The sequence below is a fragment of the Pseudorasbora parva genome, chromosome 1 (genome assembly GCF_024679245.1).
Source record: "Pseudorasbora parva isolate DD20220531a chromosome 1, ASM2467924v1, whole genome shotgun sequence".
Classification (NCBI taxonomy): domain Eukaryota; kingdom Metazoa; phylum Chordata; class Actinopteri; order Cypriniformes; family Gobionidae; genus Pseudorasbora; species Pseudorasbora parva.
In genome coordinates, this window is record NC_090172.1 from 3,575,098 (window position 1) to 3,595,855 (window position 20,758).

At 36.7% G+C, this 20,758-nt stretch overlaps 1 protein-coding gene across 3 annotated transcripts; it reads left to right on the plus strand.

Moving 5' to 3' along the window:
- Positions 1-139: 139 nt before the first annotated feature.
- sirt3 (sirtuin 3) lies at positions 140-14,572 on the plus strand. 3 transcript variants are annotated; one of them, XM_067453189.1, is made up of 9 exons: positions 140-469; positions 754-850; positions 932-1,105; positions 2,314-2,546; positions 2,630-2,730; positions 8,238-8,399; positions 10,468-10,680; positions 12,148-12,292; positions 14,441-14,572. In XM_067453189.1, the coding sequence occupies exons 1-8, from the start codon at positions 376-378 to the stop codon at positions 12,169-12,171; spliced, it is 1,098 nt and encodes a 365-aa protein (XP_067309290.1). In that variant the 5' UTR covers positions 140-375; the 3' UTR covers positions 12,172-12,292; positions 14,441-14,572. The 3 variants fall into 3 exon arrangements, with proteins under 3 accessions (XP_067309290.1, XP_067309337.1, XP_067309398.1); XM_067453236.1 differs by having other exon boundaries at positions 142-469; positions 734-850; XM_067453297.1 differs by having other exon boundaries at positions 344-362.
- Positions 14,573-20,758: the final 6,186 nt, after the last annotated feature.

The window sequence follows — 20,758 nt, forward strand, 5'->3', positions numbered from 1 at the left end:
GCCTTAATGTCTAATAAAAAATAAATGTCTTAAAATAAATAAAATAAAATAAAATAAAATAAAATAAAATAAAAGTCCTCTGTTTCCCCACCGGAACTGGGCTAGTTTTACACTGTTATTGCAGGTAGTTTTTGTAGTAGTCCGAGGTTTTTTACCTGAACGCGAGTGGGCTAGTTTTTATCAGCGATTAGGCTAGTTTTATCGGCGATTAGGCTAGTTTTATCCGCGATTGTGCTAGTTTTGATTAGCATATGTGCCGGTGTTGTTGTGCTGACCTGGCAACCCTGCGTGACGCTGCCCATTCCTGCATGTTTATATTTACTACTACAAATTCGCCGAAATAATGTACGCCTTTTGACAAAGTACGAGTCAATTATGCTGTACTTGTTTAAACCCTCCCTTTTAAATGTGTGCAGACGCTGTTTTACAGAGACATTCTTGTGGAGAAGAGGACTGTCTACTACACAAAGTATTTCTTGTTATTGAAACAGTAATTATGCTTCTGCTGTACAATCATGTTTCAGATAGCAATGTCAGTGACTTTATGCACATTTTTAGAATATATTGTGATTGCTAATGACGGGTTTTGCGCTCTTAAAGTAGTGTCTTAAAGTAAAAACATCCTTAAAACGAGACCAATTACCAGGGAAGCAGCAAAACTGTGTGCACAGAAAGTGTGCACAGCATTTTATGTGGTTTGTCTGTAATGCTGTTTTTTTTTTTTTTTACCCAGAGCTTTATGCTTTTCCTCAGATCTGTCAAGGTCAAACCTTTCCGGTCAACAGATTTTGTCACATTTCCCTCATGCACAGACGAATGCAGCATTTCTTTCACAATTAATTTGTTGTCCGTAAGTATTGTTTTCTTTCTTACTTACTTGCCAGAATTTTCTCAGTGAAAGTGAATGTCCTGAAACATTTTGACCTGATAGAGCTGCATTCATAAGATGTTGTGGAACAAGAGGGCTGTTTGGAGGAAGCCATGGCGGTGTTCACCGGCAGACGCTGGAGGATATTGCAGAAAGTATCAGAGAACGCAAGTTCAAAAGAATTGTGGTGATGGCAGGAGCAGGCATCAGCACGCCCAGTGGAATCCCAGACTTCAGGTAAAGTAGCTCTCAAAAGACCCTTAATTAGGGGTGTAAGGTACATGTATTCGTGCCAGTTTTGTGCATACAGTCAGACGACAAATACAGTCACATGTGTCACAGATCCGATGTGGATTCTCATCACCATATAAGCCAGAAATATTTATATGCGACGTAAACATGGTAAATACAAACTCTCAGACAACTCATCACAATCGAGTATTTATTTTATCTGTATGTCTCGTCTCTTCAGACTGTCTGATATCCATATTACTGCATATGTCATAAAATAAAGCAACTCCAGTTTTCGGGAGCTTCCTCTGTTTCTCTGACTGAAGATGTAACTGTAGCTGGGTTTCCATTACAGAGTTAGGCCAAACTTTTGCGATATTTTCTAAATGTCGATAAAAAAAACATTGGTTTCTGTTCCGATGTTATGCGACTAAAACTTTTTTCCCCCTCTCGCGATAAGCCATTCCAAAAATTATGCCACATATGTTGGTAGGTTTATGTATATCCCATCCTCCGCAATTGCCATTATTTTTAAATGGAGACATGTTATCCAAGCATTAATGGCAAGGAAAGCCCCTTATACCTGAGCGTCTCGTATGAGGTGTGTGTGTGTGTGTTTCTCCCTCATATCTACTTCAGGGTCTTCATGATAATGTGGCATTAGAATCCAGTATTCCTGTAATTATTTTATGAGTTTAATAAAGAACGTCATCTTTAAAGAAAAATAGACTTGTACAGTTGATATAAATGCGGAAAAACTTTTTCCATTTCCGTTTTGCGAAAATTTCCTTTTTCGAATTGCCTGAAAATCCAACTCATGCGAATGTAAAAAAAAATTGCGATATATTAGAGTTTTAGCAAAATTGAACGGCTTGTAGCAGTCACTGGAGAGAGAGCTAAAGCTCCTCAGGTCGTATTTTTGGTGGAATTTTTTATATTTTTTATTTATTTTTTAGAAATTATCATTAATTTCTAAATGACTTAAAAACTGTCCTGTGACTACAAATAAACAAAAACACACACAACTGAATAAGTACGTGTGTTTCTTTTGTGAAATAATGGTAAATACCACTCTATTTATGTGACAAATTTATTGAACTCATATCGAACCGTGACCCTAAAACTGAGGTGCGTACCGAACCATGATTCTGTGTACCGTTACACCCCTAATAGACCACTGAGATGTCTTTTCTCTGATCGAATTTCTCCCACAGATCGCCTGGCAGCGGCCTTTATGACAACCTTCAACAGTACAATCTGCCCTATGCTGAGGCCATATTTGAAATAAATTACTTCCATCACAATCCAAACCCTTTTTTTGCGCTAGCCAAAGAGCTTTACCCTGGTAATTACCAACCCAATTTGACACACTACTTCGTTCGCCTGCTTCATGATAAGGGGCAACTACTCAGGATGTACACGCAAAACATTGACGGACTAGAACGAGGTGAGTGTACTTCAGACGACACCATCCACATGTACACTTGTGTAAATCATTTATAAATGTCATTCACTGTTCATTGATTTCAGTGGCTGGCGTTCCTCCAGAGATGTTGGTGGAGGCACATGGGACGTTTGCCACGGCCACATGCACAGTTTGCCGAAGGGATTACAAGGGAGAGGAACTTCGGGTAAGGGTGTGTCGCTAAATTATGGCAGAGCTTCCGGAGTTATTAAAAGGGGGTGACAGTGTACAGTCAGCAGATTGTTATGCAGAGAAAACCTCTTCAGGTTGATATAAGACCTGCCAAATTGAAGATAAAAAAATGTCCATCCACATTAAACTATGGTATTGATGCAAGATCGATAAACTGTGCTATACAATTTTAGGGCTCGACATTAAGCCTGTTCACGTGCTTGTCCTTTCGGACAAGTTAATCTGTCATTCACTTGTCCGAGTAAAAAATTAGCTTGTCCTGAAATGTTTTTTTGTGTGTGTATTGTAAATATAATTTATTCTGAAGCGATATTCTCACCAGTGTTCAATCAGCTGTGCCATATTTTAAATCTGCATATTTGTGATATTTTTACCTTTTATAAAGGGCATTTTCCCCCTTATCTTATTAAAGGCACAATATGTAATGTTTCAGCATTAAAAATATAAAAGATCACTATATCTATGTTATATATTTTTTAAAGTTGTGTGTTTACATTATCCCGACAGTTCCAATTAACTTCTAAATCCAGAGAAATTAATATTTTAATTCGAAGACACGGACCGTGTCTTTATTTCCGTTATGTCGCCCGTCTTTCACGTCATATCCACGTTTCCGTCTTGCTTCCTGCGGAACTCGGCGGAACCGCCAAACTCAAAGAGGAACACTGACAGTATAAGGGGAACACCCGTATAAAAAAGTCTGTATGATAATGGATCATGACTACTCTTTGCCTGTACGATTTGCCAGCTCAACAAAGCGCAAACGTACGGGTGAAAAAAATGACCCGAGAAGATTTTGGGACAGTAGAAGAAGCAAGAGACGTGCAAACCTTGGAGAAGCCTTTGAAAGATGGCGAAATCTTTGTGACAAGCTCGGACTGCAGAGAGATATGCTGATCTAGCTTGCGTTTTAATAAACAGGTCATTTAAGTAACCATTCAGCTAACATAATAATCATATAATCATAACATGCTGTATGTTTGCATATTGCATAGCGATCTTGACCACATTGAGACGCGTTTAGCTGAATACGTATAACGTTACATTTTGTATTGCATCGGCTTTTCAAACAGGCGGATTCTGTGTTTTTGGAGACTGAAACTGAGACTTTTTAAAACTGATTCAAAAGTATATTTCTATCCGTATATTTGGTGACACGATGATGTCATGTGTAAAACGCAGATGGACTAGCTATTATTGGTTTTATATGTAGCTGGAGAAAGTAACGTTAGCTTCATAAGGTAACAATATGCCACTATCTTGGTCAATTAATATAAGGTGACCGTCACTTTTATCATATGTTAATACTAGCTACATATAATATTGATTTAATAATGATCTACTTATTCATATATCTCTGAGTTCCAAAATAAATGTTTATTAGAATGATTGATGAATGTGGGGAGCGACACAGCGCGTGTTCCAATGAACAACGTATTGCTGGTGCTGGTTCTCTTATTTACTATGTTTTATGTTGGTAATGATAAACTAAATTGAAATGTATTTCCTTATTGAACAGTTGATATACAGAATGTTCGACAATCGCGGATGCCATGTCAACATATCTATAATTTGAGTAACTCAAATTATGATGCACGGTTAATATGTCAACATAGCCTAACAAATTATAGGTATGTTGACATAGCGACCGCCCGCACAACATTCTGTCTCGCACATTAGCTAACGTTACTCATAAGTTTGTTAAGTAACGGTAGCTCGCTGCTATTTCATTAGATTGACATTACATAACGTGAAAAGCCGTAACTAAACTTAACAATAATAGAGATGTAATATAACAATTACCTTGTCAGTGAACATGTTTTCTGCTGGAGATGCCAGATTCGCTGGTTGACAGTGGCAATAATGACAACAACTCCCATGAGCCCACGCACTTTCCCGTCGTCATCAAAGTACGTCTGTTGTTATTATTTTGAATGAGTGACCCCTAGTGGCCAAAAGTTGCATACTGCACGTTTAAATATAGGCTATGCCTCAGCTTGAATTTTCGATTCTTAAATTTGATCTATAAATTAAACTAGAATAAGACACTATAGGGCTGTTACCAATCAAATTAAATAATTTACACTGAACAATTACCACTGCATTGAATAATGTTATAACAGGGCTTGACATTAAGCATGTTCATGTTCAAGTTAATCGTTTATTCACTTGTCCGAGTAAAAAATTTGCTTGTGTGTGTGTGTGTTGTAAATATAATTTATTCTGAAGCAATATTCTTACCAATGTTCAGTCAGCTTTGACATATTTAAATCTGCATATTTGTGATATATATATAATTTCAAATGTGTGATATTTTTACCTTTTATGAAGGGCATTTCCCCCTAATCTTGTTAAATATAGGCTATGCTTCAGGTTTAATTTTATATTGTTAAATTTGATAAATACATTCAATTAAAATAAGACACTATAATTTAAATAAAACATTGTTTACGAATTTAAATTGGCTTTACTTAATGTTTAACATAAACCTGAAGAAGAACATGTTCAATTAAAAATGACTTATATAAGCAACTTTCACAATAAATGTAGTTAAGCAGCTTATGTAGCACATTAAGAATACTGCTCTACAAACCCAATGAGCATGATAAAGGGGACTATAGTGAGAAAAACTCACTAGCAAGATACAAAGCAAACATATACAATTCTGAAAAGTATGTATATGGCAAACAAGAAGAGAAACGTTCAGAAATTAAAAAGTTAGATGGTTCGGTAGACTTTATCCATTTTTGCTTTGACTTTTAACCCTTAAATGCATGACTGTTTCGCCAAACATTCTTACATATTCGGGTCGTTAGCGACCCGGATCTATATTTCACATGGACAGACCTGTACCTGTCGCGATAATATATAAACCTCCTGATGTTAGAGTAACACTTACAGAAGAATGAAATTAAACCTATTTCGTTACCTTTTGTAGCTTGGAAGAATTCAGTTTGAGCAGATGTTTAATACCATCATCATCTCTCCTCGTCAGAGTTCGTTTACCAGTGCATTCGGCATCTGCCTCATATTCGCGATCTCCAGCATATTCTCCACTCATTTTCAACATCTTCAAAATCAATATTTTGATCACTGACAGCTTCTTGACCACATCCATCATCAAGAGACAGTGACACTAACATATGATTGTGTTTAGTACTTGCTTTCTGAAGTAAATCACTAACCCATTTCAAGTTTTGCAGATTATAATTATTGTTTCGTTTTCTGTCAGAGGTAACTATGAGTGAAACGTCACTTCATCATTGGGTATCAGACATTGCCACCTTGTGGAATAAAGGTGAATTGCACCCTGTTTCATCATTATAGATTAATTTATCATTGTGCAAAAAAATAAACGTACAATCCTACACACCTCGGGTCGTTAGCGACCCTATACAATTTTGCAGGCATTCAAGGCATTCAATTATAATTCAATTATTTTTTTCTTGTTATATTGTTTAAAATGGATTGATTGAGGAATACTAAGAAGGTTGATGTCTAACTTTAAAAAATGAATGAGAAGCAGGGTAGAGAATGACGTATGCATTTAAGGGCTAATTATCTGAACATTTTCTGGGGACCCCTTACTACGTTATATATTATTATCCACTATCGATCGCCACTTACACTAAGTGAATGCAGAATCATTCTTGCATTTTGGTGATTCGCTAGATATTTTTTTGTTTTTGACGTTTTAATCAGGCTCTTGTCCTGTCGGGCAAGTAAAAATCTCTTTCACTTGTCCCTTCAAAAAATCCACTTTTCCCAGAAAAGCGGACAAACATTAATGTCAAGCCCTGCAGTTCGATGACTGACTTTGATGTTTGTGTGTCAAAGCCTTGTCTAAAAGTTTGACATAACTTATTTATTTATTATTGAGTTATTTACACTGCTGTTGCAGGTAGAAACTTTTAAATTTTATGATTTTACTGAAACTCAGTAAATATATTTTAACACATTGTAAATTTTTATAACAAGTTGTTAACATGATTTAGCACAGTCGTTAGCATGTTTCTACCATGATTTAGCTCCTTGCAAATTTGTTTTAGCATGTTTGCTACCATGTTTCTAACATGATATAACACATTGCTATTGTGTTTAAGCAAGTTAACATGTTTTAGCATGATTTAACCCATTCGCTACCATGTTTACAGCATAATTAGCACATTGTTAGCATGTTTTACCATTATTTACCATTAAAAAAAAAAAAACATTATTTAGCACATTGCTATCACGTTTTAACTTGTTGTTAGCATTATTTGACCCACTGCTAGCATGTTGGTAACATAATTTAGCACATTGCTAATATGCTTTAGCACATTGCTAGCTTGACTTAGCACATTGCTAGCATGACTTAGCACATTGCTAGATGTTTCTAACATTGGATTAACAGATTAACCAACTCGATTACAAACCTTTGTCACAATCAGTGATGGGAATAAAGGCGTTATAGATAAACAGCGTTACTAACGGCGTTAATTGTTTCAGTAACGAGTAATCAAACTACTGTTTCCCCCAATACAACGGCGTTACTGCTACTATGAATAGAATGCGGCGTTACTATAATTGAGCTCACTGAAGCGGTTTTCATCTGAACAGGCGCGCGCTCTGTCAGCGGATCTGCAACCTGTGTGTGTGTGTGTGTGTTTGCTTGTGTGTGTGTGTGTTTGCGTGTGTGTGTGTGTGTGTCTGTTTGCGTGTGTGTGTGTGTGTTTGCGTGCATGTGTGTGCGCGTGTTGGGGCGTGGGTGTTGTACACATAACTGATTATAATAGGTGGGTTGGAGACAACCACAACTGGTGATGATTCATGATTGGCTTAGGTAGACTCACACACACACTCACACACACTCACACACACACACTCTCTCACACACACACACACACACACACACACACACACACACACACACACACACACACACACACACACACACACACACACACACACGCTGTCACACACACTAACGACCAGAAGGAGTCAGAGTGATGGCATGTCCAATGACTTCAAACGTAGCTTTCGCAAACTGGAAGTATGCACGTCTTATTCCTCGTTACTATATTACTGATATTTACAATAATGTATTGAATTTGATAGGTGTCTCTCACATTGTCCCACAGCAACATTAAAATAGTGTAGATAAGTGTACAATGTTTTATAATAATAATTTATTCTATTTAGTGTCCATTTCATTCATTTAACATTTTAATATTTGGGGCCTCCAAGTTATTTGACACATTTGAACATTTAAAAAAAGTGTAACACAGTAGTTACTTTTCCTGGTAATTAGTTACTTTTTTAATGACGTAACTCAGTTACTTATTGCGTTACTATTTGTGAGAAGTAGCTAGTAACTATAACTAATTACTTTTTTGAAGTAACTTGACCAACACTGGTCACAACCGAAATATTTGGCTGTGATTTGCTAATGTATTTTTGATTATGGCTGTGAATGAGTGCCTTATGTTTGTCTCCCAATAGAGTGATATCATGGAAGGAGAAATACCCAGATGCCCTGCGTGTAAAGGAATCATCAAGCCTGACATCGTGTTTTTCGGCGAGGAGCTTCCTCAGCGGTTCTTCAGCTACCTGAAGGATTTCCCCATCGCAGACTTACTCATCGTCCTGGGGACCTCTCTAGAGGTGAGGACCAATCGTAGTGCGAGACCAAGACCATATTTTACACCTAAACTCACTGTATTTGTGTGTGTGTGTGGGGGCCATGTCTGGTTCACATGAAGCCCATTTCCAAAATCTTGCTCTGATAAGTCATAATGGCATAAAAAGTCAAAATTATGACATACTTAGTCAAAAATATTAGCCTGGATGGCAAACGAACTCAGCCCCGCCCACAACATTTGAGCTCGGGCAGTTTGGTCTGGACTTAATCCATAATTATGCCGGAACAGAAACTGACCAATGAGATCATCAGGGCGGGCTTTAGCCGATGACGGACAGATGATCAACAGTAACTGACCAATGAGATCATCAGGGCGGGCTTTAGCCGATGACGGACAGATGATCAACAGTAACTGACCAATGAGATCATCAGGGCGGGCTTTAGCCGATGACGGACAGATGATCAACAGAAACTGACCAATGAGATCATCAGGGCGGGCTTTAGCCGATGACGGACAGATGATCAACAGAAACTGACCAATGAGATCATCAGGATGGGCTTTAGCCGATGACGGATAGATGATCAACAGAAACTGACCAATGAGATCATCAGGGCGGGCTTTAGCTGATGATGGACAGAAGATCAACAGAAACTGACCAATGAGATCATCAGGGCGGGCTTTAGCCGATGACGGACAGATGATCAACAGAAACTGACCAATGAGATCATCAGGGCGGGCTTTAGCCGATGACGGACAGATGATCAACAGAAACTGACCAATGAGATCATCAGGGTGGGCTTTAGCCAATGACGGACAGATGATAAACAGAAACTGACCAATGAGATCATCAGGGCGGGCTTTAGCCGATGACGGACAGATGATCAACAGAAACTGACCAATGAGATCATCAGGGCAGGCTTTAGCCGATGACGGACAGATGATCGACATTATTTCATTTTATTTTTAATCTCATAAAAGACTCATCTCGTAATTATGAATAGCTCACATTTTTACCTTTTAAATCATATTTTCTACTTTTCATGTCATAATTGAGCTTTTATATTTTTTCAACAATTTATTTAATAAATGAATGATAATTTTGATTTATGATTTCATCTCATAATTGACTTAGTATGTCACCGTTTCAACTTTTCATCTCATAATTATAATTTCAAATCTTGTAATTATATAATCTTATAATTTTGATTTATCATAATGTAGACTTTTTAATTCATAATTTAGATTTTGTTTAATATAATTTTGACTTTCATAATTTCTTGCATCTCATAATTATGTTTTAAGTCATAATTTTGACTTTTTAAATCATAGTTTCTACTTTTCATCTCATAATGTACCTTTTTTATTTATTTATCATAATTTAGACTTTTGTCATCATTTTAGCTTTTTAATCTGGTAATTTTGACTTTTTAAATCATATTTCATATCATACTTTTCGTCTCATAATTGACCTAATATATAATTTGATGTATCATTATTTAGACTCTTTTTTTTGTTGTTGTGCTCATTTAGATTTTTTTGTCATAATTTTAACTCATTAATTTTAATTTAGTAATTTTGACTTTTTAATATCATAATTCTCATTATTAGTCATTACTTTGATTTTTCATCTCATAATTATGACTTAGTATATCATAATTTCTACTTTTTAAGTCATAATTTTTACTTTTAATATCATCATGTCTTAGATGATAAAATGTGAGGTTACATACATAACAATAGATACATTCACTATATTTGTTTTCATGGTGTTACAAATGTAACATTGTTTGGAGGACAACATCCACTACCAAAATAATTGATAGTTGCTGCCCTGGCTAACCTATAAAAACCAAGGTTTTATGTTTTTTTATGTATATAAAAATGAAAGTGTATATTTTAGATACTGTAATTGGCTAACAATTAATATGAGGTCATTCATGTAAACGATTGTATTAGATGTATAAACCAAGCATGCAGAGAGAGCATTTTCAGAAATATTCCTTGTTTTATGTAACCATATGACCAGCAGATGTCACTGTGGAGTCATCTGGTCAATGCTTATACAGATGCCTTTTTATGTGAATTTTCAGGTGGAGCCCTTTGCCAGCCTGGCCAGTGCGGTGCGCGGCTCTGTGTCACGGCTTTTAATAAATCGAGATCTTGTGGGGCCGTTTGCTTGGGGGTCCCAACGTCACAACGACGTGGCCGAGCTGGGTGATGTAGTTAGTGGGGTAAAAAAGCTGGTGGACCTCCTGGGATGGAAGCAGGAATTAGAAGCCCTAATGAATGCCGGCGGAGACGAGGTGTGTTACAATCAATCTCTGTTCTTACATATATAAATCATATCAGTACATGCATGCAGATTAGTCTGCTGTGGTCTGCTCAGCGGACCATTCATGAAATTTTGTATTCTATAAGAGTTATGGAGAAATACATTTTTTATGCTCCTCTCGCAGAAGCATCCATCAGCTTTCATATATATAATTTAGTAAGAATGTTCTTCATGACCTTCATTTTAAAGACTAGTCCGATTTACAAAACAGCTTGAACTGTTTATTTCTTTGTTAGGAAACAGTCAATCACTTGTGGGATGCATGATATTCCAGCCTCCATTTTGGTATCGGCCGATATATGTTTATTTTTAATGTTATCGTTATCAGCCTGATTTGGCTGATATATTAAACATAAGAACATAATAATTATATGCTTGGGAAATGCCTTTTAATTGATTTAGATTTATTGGCCTAAATATCGGCTTTGAAATATAAATAATTATTGGTTATCGATATCAGGCAAAATTGTCATATCGATGGATCACTAATTTAGATTTAGCAGCCAGTATATAGGTTATCAAAGAATTATCGGTTATCAACATCGGCCCAAATTTTCCTATCGGTGCATCCCTAATTTAGATTCATTGACCAATATATTGGTTATCAAATACAAAGAATTAAAATCAGCCAAAATTTCCATATCGTGCATACCTAATTTATATTTATTGGCCAATATATCGGTTAACAAATATAAAGAATTATTGGTTATCAATATCGGCCAAAATTTTCATATTGGTGCATCCCTAATTTCAATTTATCGGCCTATATATCGGTTATCAAATATAAAGAATTGTCGGTTAACGGTATAAGCAAAATATTTCATATCAGTGCATCCCTAATTTTAATTTATCGGCCAATATATCGGTTATTAAATATAAAGAATTATCTGTTACCAATATCGGCAAAAATTTCATATTGGTGCATCCCTAATTTCGATTTATCGGCCTATATATCAGTGATCAAATATAAAGAATTGTCGGTTAACGGTATCGGCAAAATATGTCATATCAGTGCATCCCTAATTTTGATTTATTCGCCAATATATCGGCTATCAAATACAAAGAATTATCTGTTACCAATATTGGCAAAAAATTTCATATTGGTGCATCCCCAATTTAGATTTATCGGCCTATATATCGGTTATCAAATATAAAGAATTGTCGGTTGACGGTATCGGCCAAAACTTTAAAATCGGTGCATCCCTAATTTATATTTATCGGCCAATATATAGATGATCAAATATAAAGAATTATCGGTTCTCATTATCGGCCAAAATTTTCATATTGGTGCATCTCTAATTTAGATTTATTTGCATATATATCGGTTATCAGATATAAAGAATTATTGTTTTGGCCAAAATGGTCATATCGGTGCATCCCTACTTCAAAGCCCCAAACAACTAGAGGCATCTAAAAATGTTTCTGTTCTTCTCGACAGGCTTCAATAAACAAGGAAGAGTGAACTACCAAATTTCATCTTGACATGGGATCTGGAGACCCAGAATGGGATTGATTGTTGGTTGGCCCCATCATTGAGCTCTTTCTCAGTAGTGAGCATGCAGTGGGAGTGAGTTGCATTTGTTGACAAGTATGGAGGGATTTTTCAGTCAGATTATAAACTAAAAGTCTAAAACTAAAAGTCTTAAACCAAAACTTAAAATCTAAATTTGAAACTTAAAGTCCAAGTCGAAAATGAATTTGGTATTTAGGATTGGGCATTTTCTATTTAGGATTGGGCATTTTCTATTTAGGGTTGGGCATTTGGTCATTTAGCCATTTAGGATTGAGGATTGGGGATTTGGGGATTTAGGATTGGGAATTTGGTATTTAGGATTGGGCATTTAATCATTTAGCCATTTAGGATTGAGGATTGGGGATTTAGGATTGGGCATTTGAGGATTGAGGATTGGGGAGTGTATGCAAATTAGGAGGCGTGGCCCAAATACTGGAGGCTGGGTTTGAAATGGCTGGTGCGCAGATGCACCTTATGGACAGCAGAGGGAGCTCCCAGTGCTAAGGAGGAGCACACTTTAATGAAACCAAACGGAGCGAGTGAGCGGCTTGAGCGAGGACTGTGCGATAACTTCAACTTAATGACAGCTTTGTAACATTTGTGGCCTCAAACACAAAGTCACCAGTGAAAGGAGTGCTATCGGTCTGACGACGAGAAAGCAGCAGACAGTGCAGCAGGTAAGATGCTAACATTAGCTACTAGTTATATAAGCTGATATTGCTAATATGCTTTAGTAGGGAATTATTATATTGGGACATGCTGCCTTGTTTTTTAAACTGCGGTTAACCCCTCTGACATTAGTAGATACACTCCTTTCCCATTGCCACTAGATGGTCTTGTTTATGTTTTTTTCTTTTTTGCTATATAGCCTATATACATTTTATTAAGATTGTGAGAGAAAAGAAATTAGGCTTGTTCGACTTGAACGCTGCACACTGCAAGACCTATCGGTTTATGACATCAAAGTACTGCGATGCAAAAGCATAAGGATGTCTTATGCTTATGCTACTCTCTTTGATGTCATGTTGTGTGTGTATGTATGTATGTATACGTTAAGACGATGTCAGTCAGAGCATAATATAGCAATATATTGCGGTCCTTTTTACACTGCACAAAAACCCTGCTGTTACATCGTCACTGGCCTTCATGATTGCTTTCCTAACCTTGTTTATATATATATATATATATATATATATATATATATATATATATATATATATACACACACACATACATACATATACATACATACACACACAACATATGACATCAAAGAGAGGAGTCCTTATGCTTTTGCATCGCAGTACTTTGATGTCATAAACCGATAGGTCTTGCAGTGTGCAGCGTTCAAGTCGAACAAGCCTAATTTCTTTTCTCTCACAATCTTAATAAAATGTATATAGGCTATATAGCAAAAAAGAAAAAAACATAAACAAGACCATCTAGTGGCAATGGGAAAGGAGTGTATCTACTAATGTCAGAGGGGTTAACCGCAGTTTAAAAAACAAGGCAGCATGTCCCAATATAATAATTCCCTACTAAAGCATATTAGCAATATCAGCTTATATAACTAGTAGCTAATGTTAGCATCTTACCTGCTGCACTGTCTGCTGCTTTCTCGTCGTCAGACCGATAGCACTCCTTTCACTGGTGACTTTGTGTTTGAGGCCACAAATGTTACAAAGCTGTCATTAAGTTGAAGTTATCGCACAGTCCTCGCTCAAGCCGCTCACTCGCTCCGTTTGGTTTCATTAAAGTGTGCTCCTCCTTAGCACTGGGAGCTCCCTCTGCTGTCCATAAGGTGCATCTGCGCACCAGCCATTTCAAACCCAGCCTCCAGTATTTGGGCCACGCCTCCTAATTTGCATACACTCCCCAATCCTCAATCCTCAAATGCCCAATCCTAAATCCCCAATCCTCAATCCTAAATGGCTAAATGATTAAATGCCCAATCCTAAATACCAAATTCCCAATCCTATATCCCCAAATCCCCAATCCTCAATCCTAAATGGCTAAATGACCAAATGCCCAACCCTAAATAGAAAATGCCCAATCCTAAATAGAAAATGCCCTATCCTAAATACCAAATGCCCAATCCTAAATACCAAATTCATTTTCGACTTGGACTTTAAGTTTCAAATTTAGATTTTAAGTTTTGGTTTAAGACTTTTAGTTTTAGACTTTTAGTTTATAATCTGACTGAAAAATCCCTCCATAGGACAAGGTGTACTAATTCAACCGTAAATGTGTGAATGATTCATGAATCTGCATGATATGTGTATCTGACATTCAGCATCTGGCTCATCATTGTGTCAGACATTGCCACCTTGAGGAATAAAGGTGAATTGCACTTTTTGAGTCAAATTATTGTTGCACAATAAATATACTTGGACTATTACATACCTGGGTCATTAGTGACCCTATACAAAAAAATTAGCAAACAGACATTTTTTTTCTTGTATAATTTTATAAAGCATTGATTGAGAAATACTTAGAAGATCGATATCCAACTTTAGGAGAGTAGTAAATGGCATCCTGGGTCAATAAAGACCTGAAGAATGGGTCTAAAGTCCCAGTCAACCGGAAGTAGCAAATGAGTTTTCCTCCGTGATGTGACGTAGTTCCAGTTGAAGCGGATTATTAAATAGAGGGCAGAGTTTTACTTCAGCGCTGCTCCTCTCCATCTCGCGCTCATAGCAGACTAACGGTTTGAGGGGAGTGGTTAAGCATTTTCAAACCTAAGCCGTCATCTGAGAGGGAACATGGTATTAACGTGCACGGATTAATTGTTCACCCTAAGACCTGTATAATGTGCTAATAAAGTAAATAGGGTCGATTTTGATTTCATCAGGACTTTAAAGGGTTAACTCCCTTGCCTTAAAGACTTGTGGCTTCAGCTGTACTGTGTATAGGGCATGGCTGGGAATCTCTTGAATGAATAAATGAATGAGACATTTATATCTTGCCCTTAAGATCAACTTTCCTGCAAAGTTAAGCCCCAACCCTGATCGAACTCACCTGAACAAGCTAACCAAGGTCTTCAGGATTACTAGAAAGCTCCAGGCGAGTTTGATCAGGGTTTGTGTTAAACTCTGCAGGCCCATAGGGGTGATTTTGGATATAGTCTCAAAACATCCACTAAAAAACAATTTGATGCCAGTTTGTAACTCCAACAATGGCTCTATCGTCATTGAATTAAAGACACACTTGTCTAATGTGTTGTCATTCATACATTTAAGTGGCCAAATACTATTCAATGTACTTTCATTTTCTAAACATCCAGCCTGTGCATTTACCAGTATTGTAACCATTCTGGATGTTGATTCACTTTATCTTAATATGACATCTCAAGTCACTGGCCCTGCCCACATTTAGATGTCATTTCTACAGTAAAAAAAAAAAAAAAAAAATCAATGCACTGTCTGGCTTGGTGTTACGCCTTGCATGGCAATTTTGACAATGATGGATTGAAAGAAAAAGAAAAGCTCTGTGCTTGTCACATTCATAAACGGCCATAAATTGACACACAATGAGGAAAATGGCTGCATGCTGATAATGACTTTTCCAGAAGCTGAGGACTCATTGTTTGTCTGTTGGGAAGGTGAAAGCTCAGTTCATTGTGTCAGTGTCTGAGCATGCCACGCAAGTGACAAACACTAATTCAGTTCGGCCTGCTGGATATAAAACAATAGCAAACCAATGCCCTCAATTATCCAACGATTCGAGATGTATAATGCAAGAAACAAAGACCCATGTTTGGAGAAGCACATCGTCTGATATGATGGAACAGCTGGCAGTGAAGAGACCGGAGCAGAATGACGACAAGACCTCTAGAGCAGGGGTTTTCAGACTTAAAAAAATGGGTCTCCAGGGTGATCTAAGCCTAAGGGGAATGCTGGAGTTAGATTAAAAATGAAAAACAAATATTTGTTTTCAAAAAATCTGTCTATATGCCTATATAAAAAGGAATAAATATGCAAATATATTTGACTTTAATAATGAACAGTTGCTGCTGAGTTTGGTTCATTTTTGTGAGGTGGCGCACCTCAAACAAGTTCATGGAAAGACTCAGATGACAGAAAGCACATCTTGATTTCTTTATTGAACAGTAACACGATGTAAGTAAACACTTTGCAATTTGCAATTATGTCCTCCTCTTATCATCTGTATGAGCAAAATGACGGAGTGTTTTATGTTTCCTCTGCTCAATCGCGCCGGCGCCACACACACACACACACACACACACACACACACACACACACACACACACACACACACACTCAACATATTCCAGCACTGCAAACGACATCGCAGCCTGTTCATTATCAACATGAAATAGTCAACCTAACATAGAAAAATAAAATAGTCTGTTTTAGTTTAGAGTCAATAGTTTAAATAGGCTACAATTGGTGTCATTCCGCACGAGCACCGCCTCTCCGCTGTGGCTTTTCCAAGCTCAGTTTTGCGTGAAGAGGATTTTTTTCCATTAGTATTGGGACGCGAGTGAAGTACAAAGCCTATAATAAATAATGGTTTGGCATCCAAATACATCACGAATATGGAAACATCTGGATTTAAATGAGACTTTTAAGTTTCTCAATAAATGAGTTCATTCTTGTCCTGTTCTGTATACCGCTAAATTGAAAGGATTTGTTGTGGAGTGAGGGGAACTAAAATAGCCTATAGCTGTATTTGTAGTCGGCTACATTTTGGGCTAACATTTCCCTTTATTTACTGGTATTATTTCTGAATGCAATAAAATGCAACTACTTACATGTTTTTTTTCCCTCTCTTTTTTCTCTCTAAAACATTTGCGAACGCGTCAAGGATCGAAAGCGGTTGTGGAAAAGTGTTGAGCTGAATTTGTGCACCATTCGTGGTTTAATGGAGAATATACAGTCAAATTGCCTTTATATAAATATTTTTATGCTTGGCCTGACTTGTTTGAATGGTTGTAGGCCTATTTACGTGTCGCGACAATAAAACAATTAAAAAGAGGGTCACTCTTAAAGATTTTTGAAAACCACTGATCTAGATGTTGCAGTGTTGCCTCCAGGCAACATTGACTATTTTAGTTTATTTAAAATGAAACACCAATTTATTGGTCAAACCTATCTCATGGGAGAAGAACTCAAACACTAGTCAATGAAAGTGCAAAAAAGTGTTCACATGACCCACAGGAGTCAATGTCAGGTCACATGGCTCCACATTTTCTCCAATGAAAAGTGCATTTTTCACTCATTTGCGTCCTGTTAATCACCCACAGAAATATGAATCACCTTAAAGAAGTATCAAGAACTGTACATTATATCATCAAATGTTTTTTTTAAAAAACTGTGTGGGATACAAACATATTATGTGTAAAGAAAAGAGTTAGAATTAACCATATTTGCATTTTATGAGAATAGTAATTCACATACTATAACTGCACATATTATGATCTATAGCACTTAACCCTCTATGGTACGGTGTTGCCTCCAGGCAACATAGTCTATTTTAGATTATTCTTAATCAAATGAAACACCAATGTATTGTTCAAACCTATCCCTGGGAAGAAGAACTCAAAAACTAACCAATGAAAGTGTAAAAAAATGGGTCACATGACCCACAGGGGTCCATTTTGTGTCCTGTTTCAGTCATGTGCACAGGTCACATGACTCCATATTTTCTCCAATGAAAATGGCATTTTTCACTAATTTCCTGTCCAGATAATCACCCACAAAAATATGAGTCACCTTCACTGGTTAGTAAAGAAGTATTTTCAAGAACTTTACAATATATATCATCAAATGTTTTAAAGTAAATAACAAAAAACTGTGTGTTGCCTCAAGGCAACATTGTACCATAATGGAATCGTGTAAGGCCATAGCAGACACACTAGGTTGGATACAAATACAGCATATTTGTAAGGAAAAGAGTTAGAATTATCTAAATATATCTGCATTTTTGCACAATATTGTAATGCATGTATAAAAATAGTAATACACATACTATAACTGCATTTATTATGATCTGCACATTTTCTATAGCACTCAAAAAAGGTATAAAACACCACTGATGAGGATGAGGATGAGGTGTCGTGATGAGGAAGATCAGGCCATAGTGACAATCCGGTAGGGAGAGAGTGAGGGTGAGATCGAAGATGGAGATGAGGATGAAGATGGTTATGATATGATATAATAACTTGATGTAATAACTTGATGTGATGGCTTGATGTAACGGTTTGGTAATACATGTTCCACGATGGTACAATGTTGCCTGAGAGCAACACCTGAATTTGAAATGTTGCTTTTTATTAAATATGAAATTTGTAATACATTATAAACTGGATAAATGTGTTTGTTCAGGTCTCTGGTTAAAGAAATTGATTTTTTCAATACATTTATTCATTTTTTTCTACATGAAAACGTAAAAAGTTTAAATTTGTCCGTTGTGGTACAATGTTGCCTTGAGGCAACAAACTTTTAAAAAATAAATAAAAATAAAAATTATGAATTTTTTTATTGCTTTTGTTAAAGTGTCCTATTTTAAGCAGGAAAAACACCACAAATAATTTTTTTCTCATTTAAATCATATTGCGTACCATAGAGGGTTAAGACATGGTATAAAACACAACTGGCCGTTGATGAGTGTGAGGATGAGGAAGATGAGGTTAAAGTGATAATCTGGCAGGGAGAGATCGAAGATGAAGATGAAAACTTGATATAATAGGTTTGGTAATACTTGTGTTCCACAATTATACAATGTGGCCTGAGAGCAACAGCTGAATTTGAAATGTTACTTTTTATTAAATATGAAATTGGCAATACATTATAACATATAATACATTATAACAAACGATAAATGTGTTTGTTCAAGTCTCTGGAAATGGATGTTTTCAATAAATATGTTTATTTTTTCTACATGCAAATGTCAAATCTTTTAATTTACCCATTGTGGTACAATGTTGCCTTGAGGCAACAAATGGATATTTATAAAATGTCATTTTTTATTGGTTTTGTTAGTGTCCAATTTTAAGCAGAAAAACACCACAAATGTTTTTTTCCTCATTGGTATCATATTGCGTACAATAGACAAGAGGGTTAAAGTGTCAAAAAAAGTCAAGCATTAGTGTTTTGGATGCACTCATGGGGGCACATCAAATGCAGGTCGGCTGTCATTACTCTGGCCTGAACAAAAAAAAGCTTAATAGCTGTTGTTGAAGAATTGAATTATGGAAAATTAGGCTATTTTCCAGATGACACTGAGAGTGAAGCAGTAGGGTCAGAATGACAATTGTCATAATGTGCTCCAAAACATGATTGTCCCCCACACAAACTTTATAGTGACCTTGAGTTGTTCATTGGAGATGAAAAACGTTTTTCACATCACATCTATTGGTTTATATCCCTCCTGAAGTGCACATACACAGATGGCTTTCGAAAGGCCCCAATATTCTCAGGCCATGTCCACACTAATACGGTTTCATTTGAAAACGCATGTTTTTCTCTCCGTTTTGGCCTTCCGTTCACAGTGAGACAGCGTTTTAAAGCAACGAAAAAAATAGCATTTTTAAAAGCGGACACATCTGAAAAGCCATCCTCGCGTCGTAGTGCGGACTGTGTAGACGGAGGTACTTGAAAACAATGACGCATGTTTAGTCATGTGACGCATATTGTACCAATAGATATGTATCTTTATACCGCTATTGAGCCAGTTATGTGCTATTGACTTTCACACAGTTGCTCAAATATGTTCATTGCTCACTTCATATCACAGTCCTGCAAGATGACAGAAAATGTACTTGCATTTGCTGACCTGTGGCGAAACACGAGTGGAGTTGCGTTTTAGACCAAACATAATAACGAGTGCGATCTGGACGCATCAGTGATGGTGAGATATTGTGCTAAATAAAATGATCCTGCCAGAAGAATTGTGATAACTTAATGATGTCTGTATCATCTCAGTGAGCTTTTACACATGCGCAGTGAGATGAATTTGGCGTTTACTGACGTTTCAGTGTGGATGAGAAACGTTTCCAAATTTTCAAATCTATCCGGATTATTGTAGACGTAGCCTTAGAGTAAAGTGCTGAAATCAACTGGAAAAATGGAGTTAGTTCAGAACTTGCCAAACTTTTCAGAAAAGTTCGCTCCATTTGGTAAACTTCTGCGAACTACCTTTGGTCTGTGTGGCTCTGAAGCTCCGCCTTTGACATGGAAAGCTTCCTTCCGTCGAGATCAGACTCAAGTAAAAACATGAACACACTGGAGAGACACTTTGGAGTAGAAACTGAAGCTGTAATTCTGACTGGAAGAGACTCTGACACAGTTTTATCATGTTTAATACTGTAAAGATGCTGCTTTAGAGCAATACATCATGAGAGTATGATATTATATTATGATATTATTTAGAGTATGATTCATAAATAAATGTGACTGACGTTACTGGAGAGCTGAATCGCAGAGCTTGTCCAAACGTATCCAGATGCTTTCTTAACTGCTGTTTTTTCACCGCAGTCACTTAGTTGTGTTTATTTTGTACATGCATATCTAAA

Excerpts from the sequence above, each read along its gene's own strand:
- sirt3 (XM_067453189.1), top strand. The coding sequence starts at position 376 with ATGCTGTACTTGTTTAAACCCTCCCTTTTAAATGTGTGCAGACGCTGT. Across the intron at positions 851-931 it reads TCACAATTAATTTGTTGTCC|AGCTGCATTCATAAGATGTT; the intron begins GTAAGTATTGTT and ends TTGACCTGATAG. Across the intron at positions 10,681-12,147 it reads TGAATGCCGGCGGAGACGAG|GCTTCAATAAACAAGGAAGA; the intron begins GTGTGTTACAAT and ends TCTTCTCGACAG.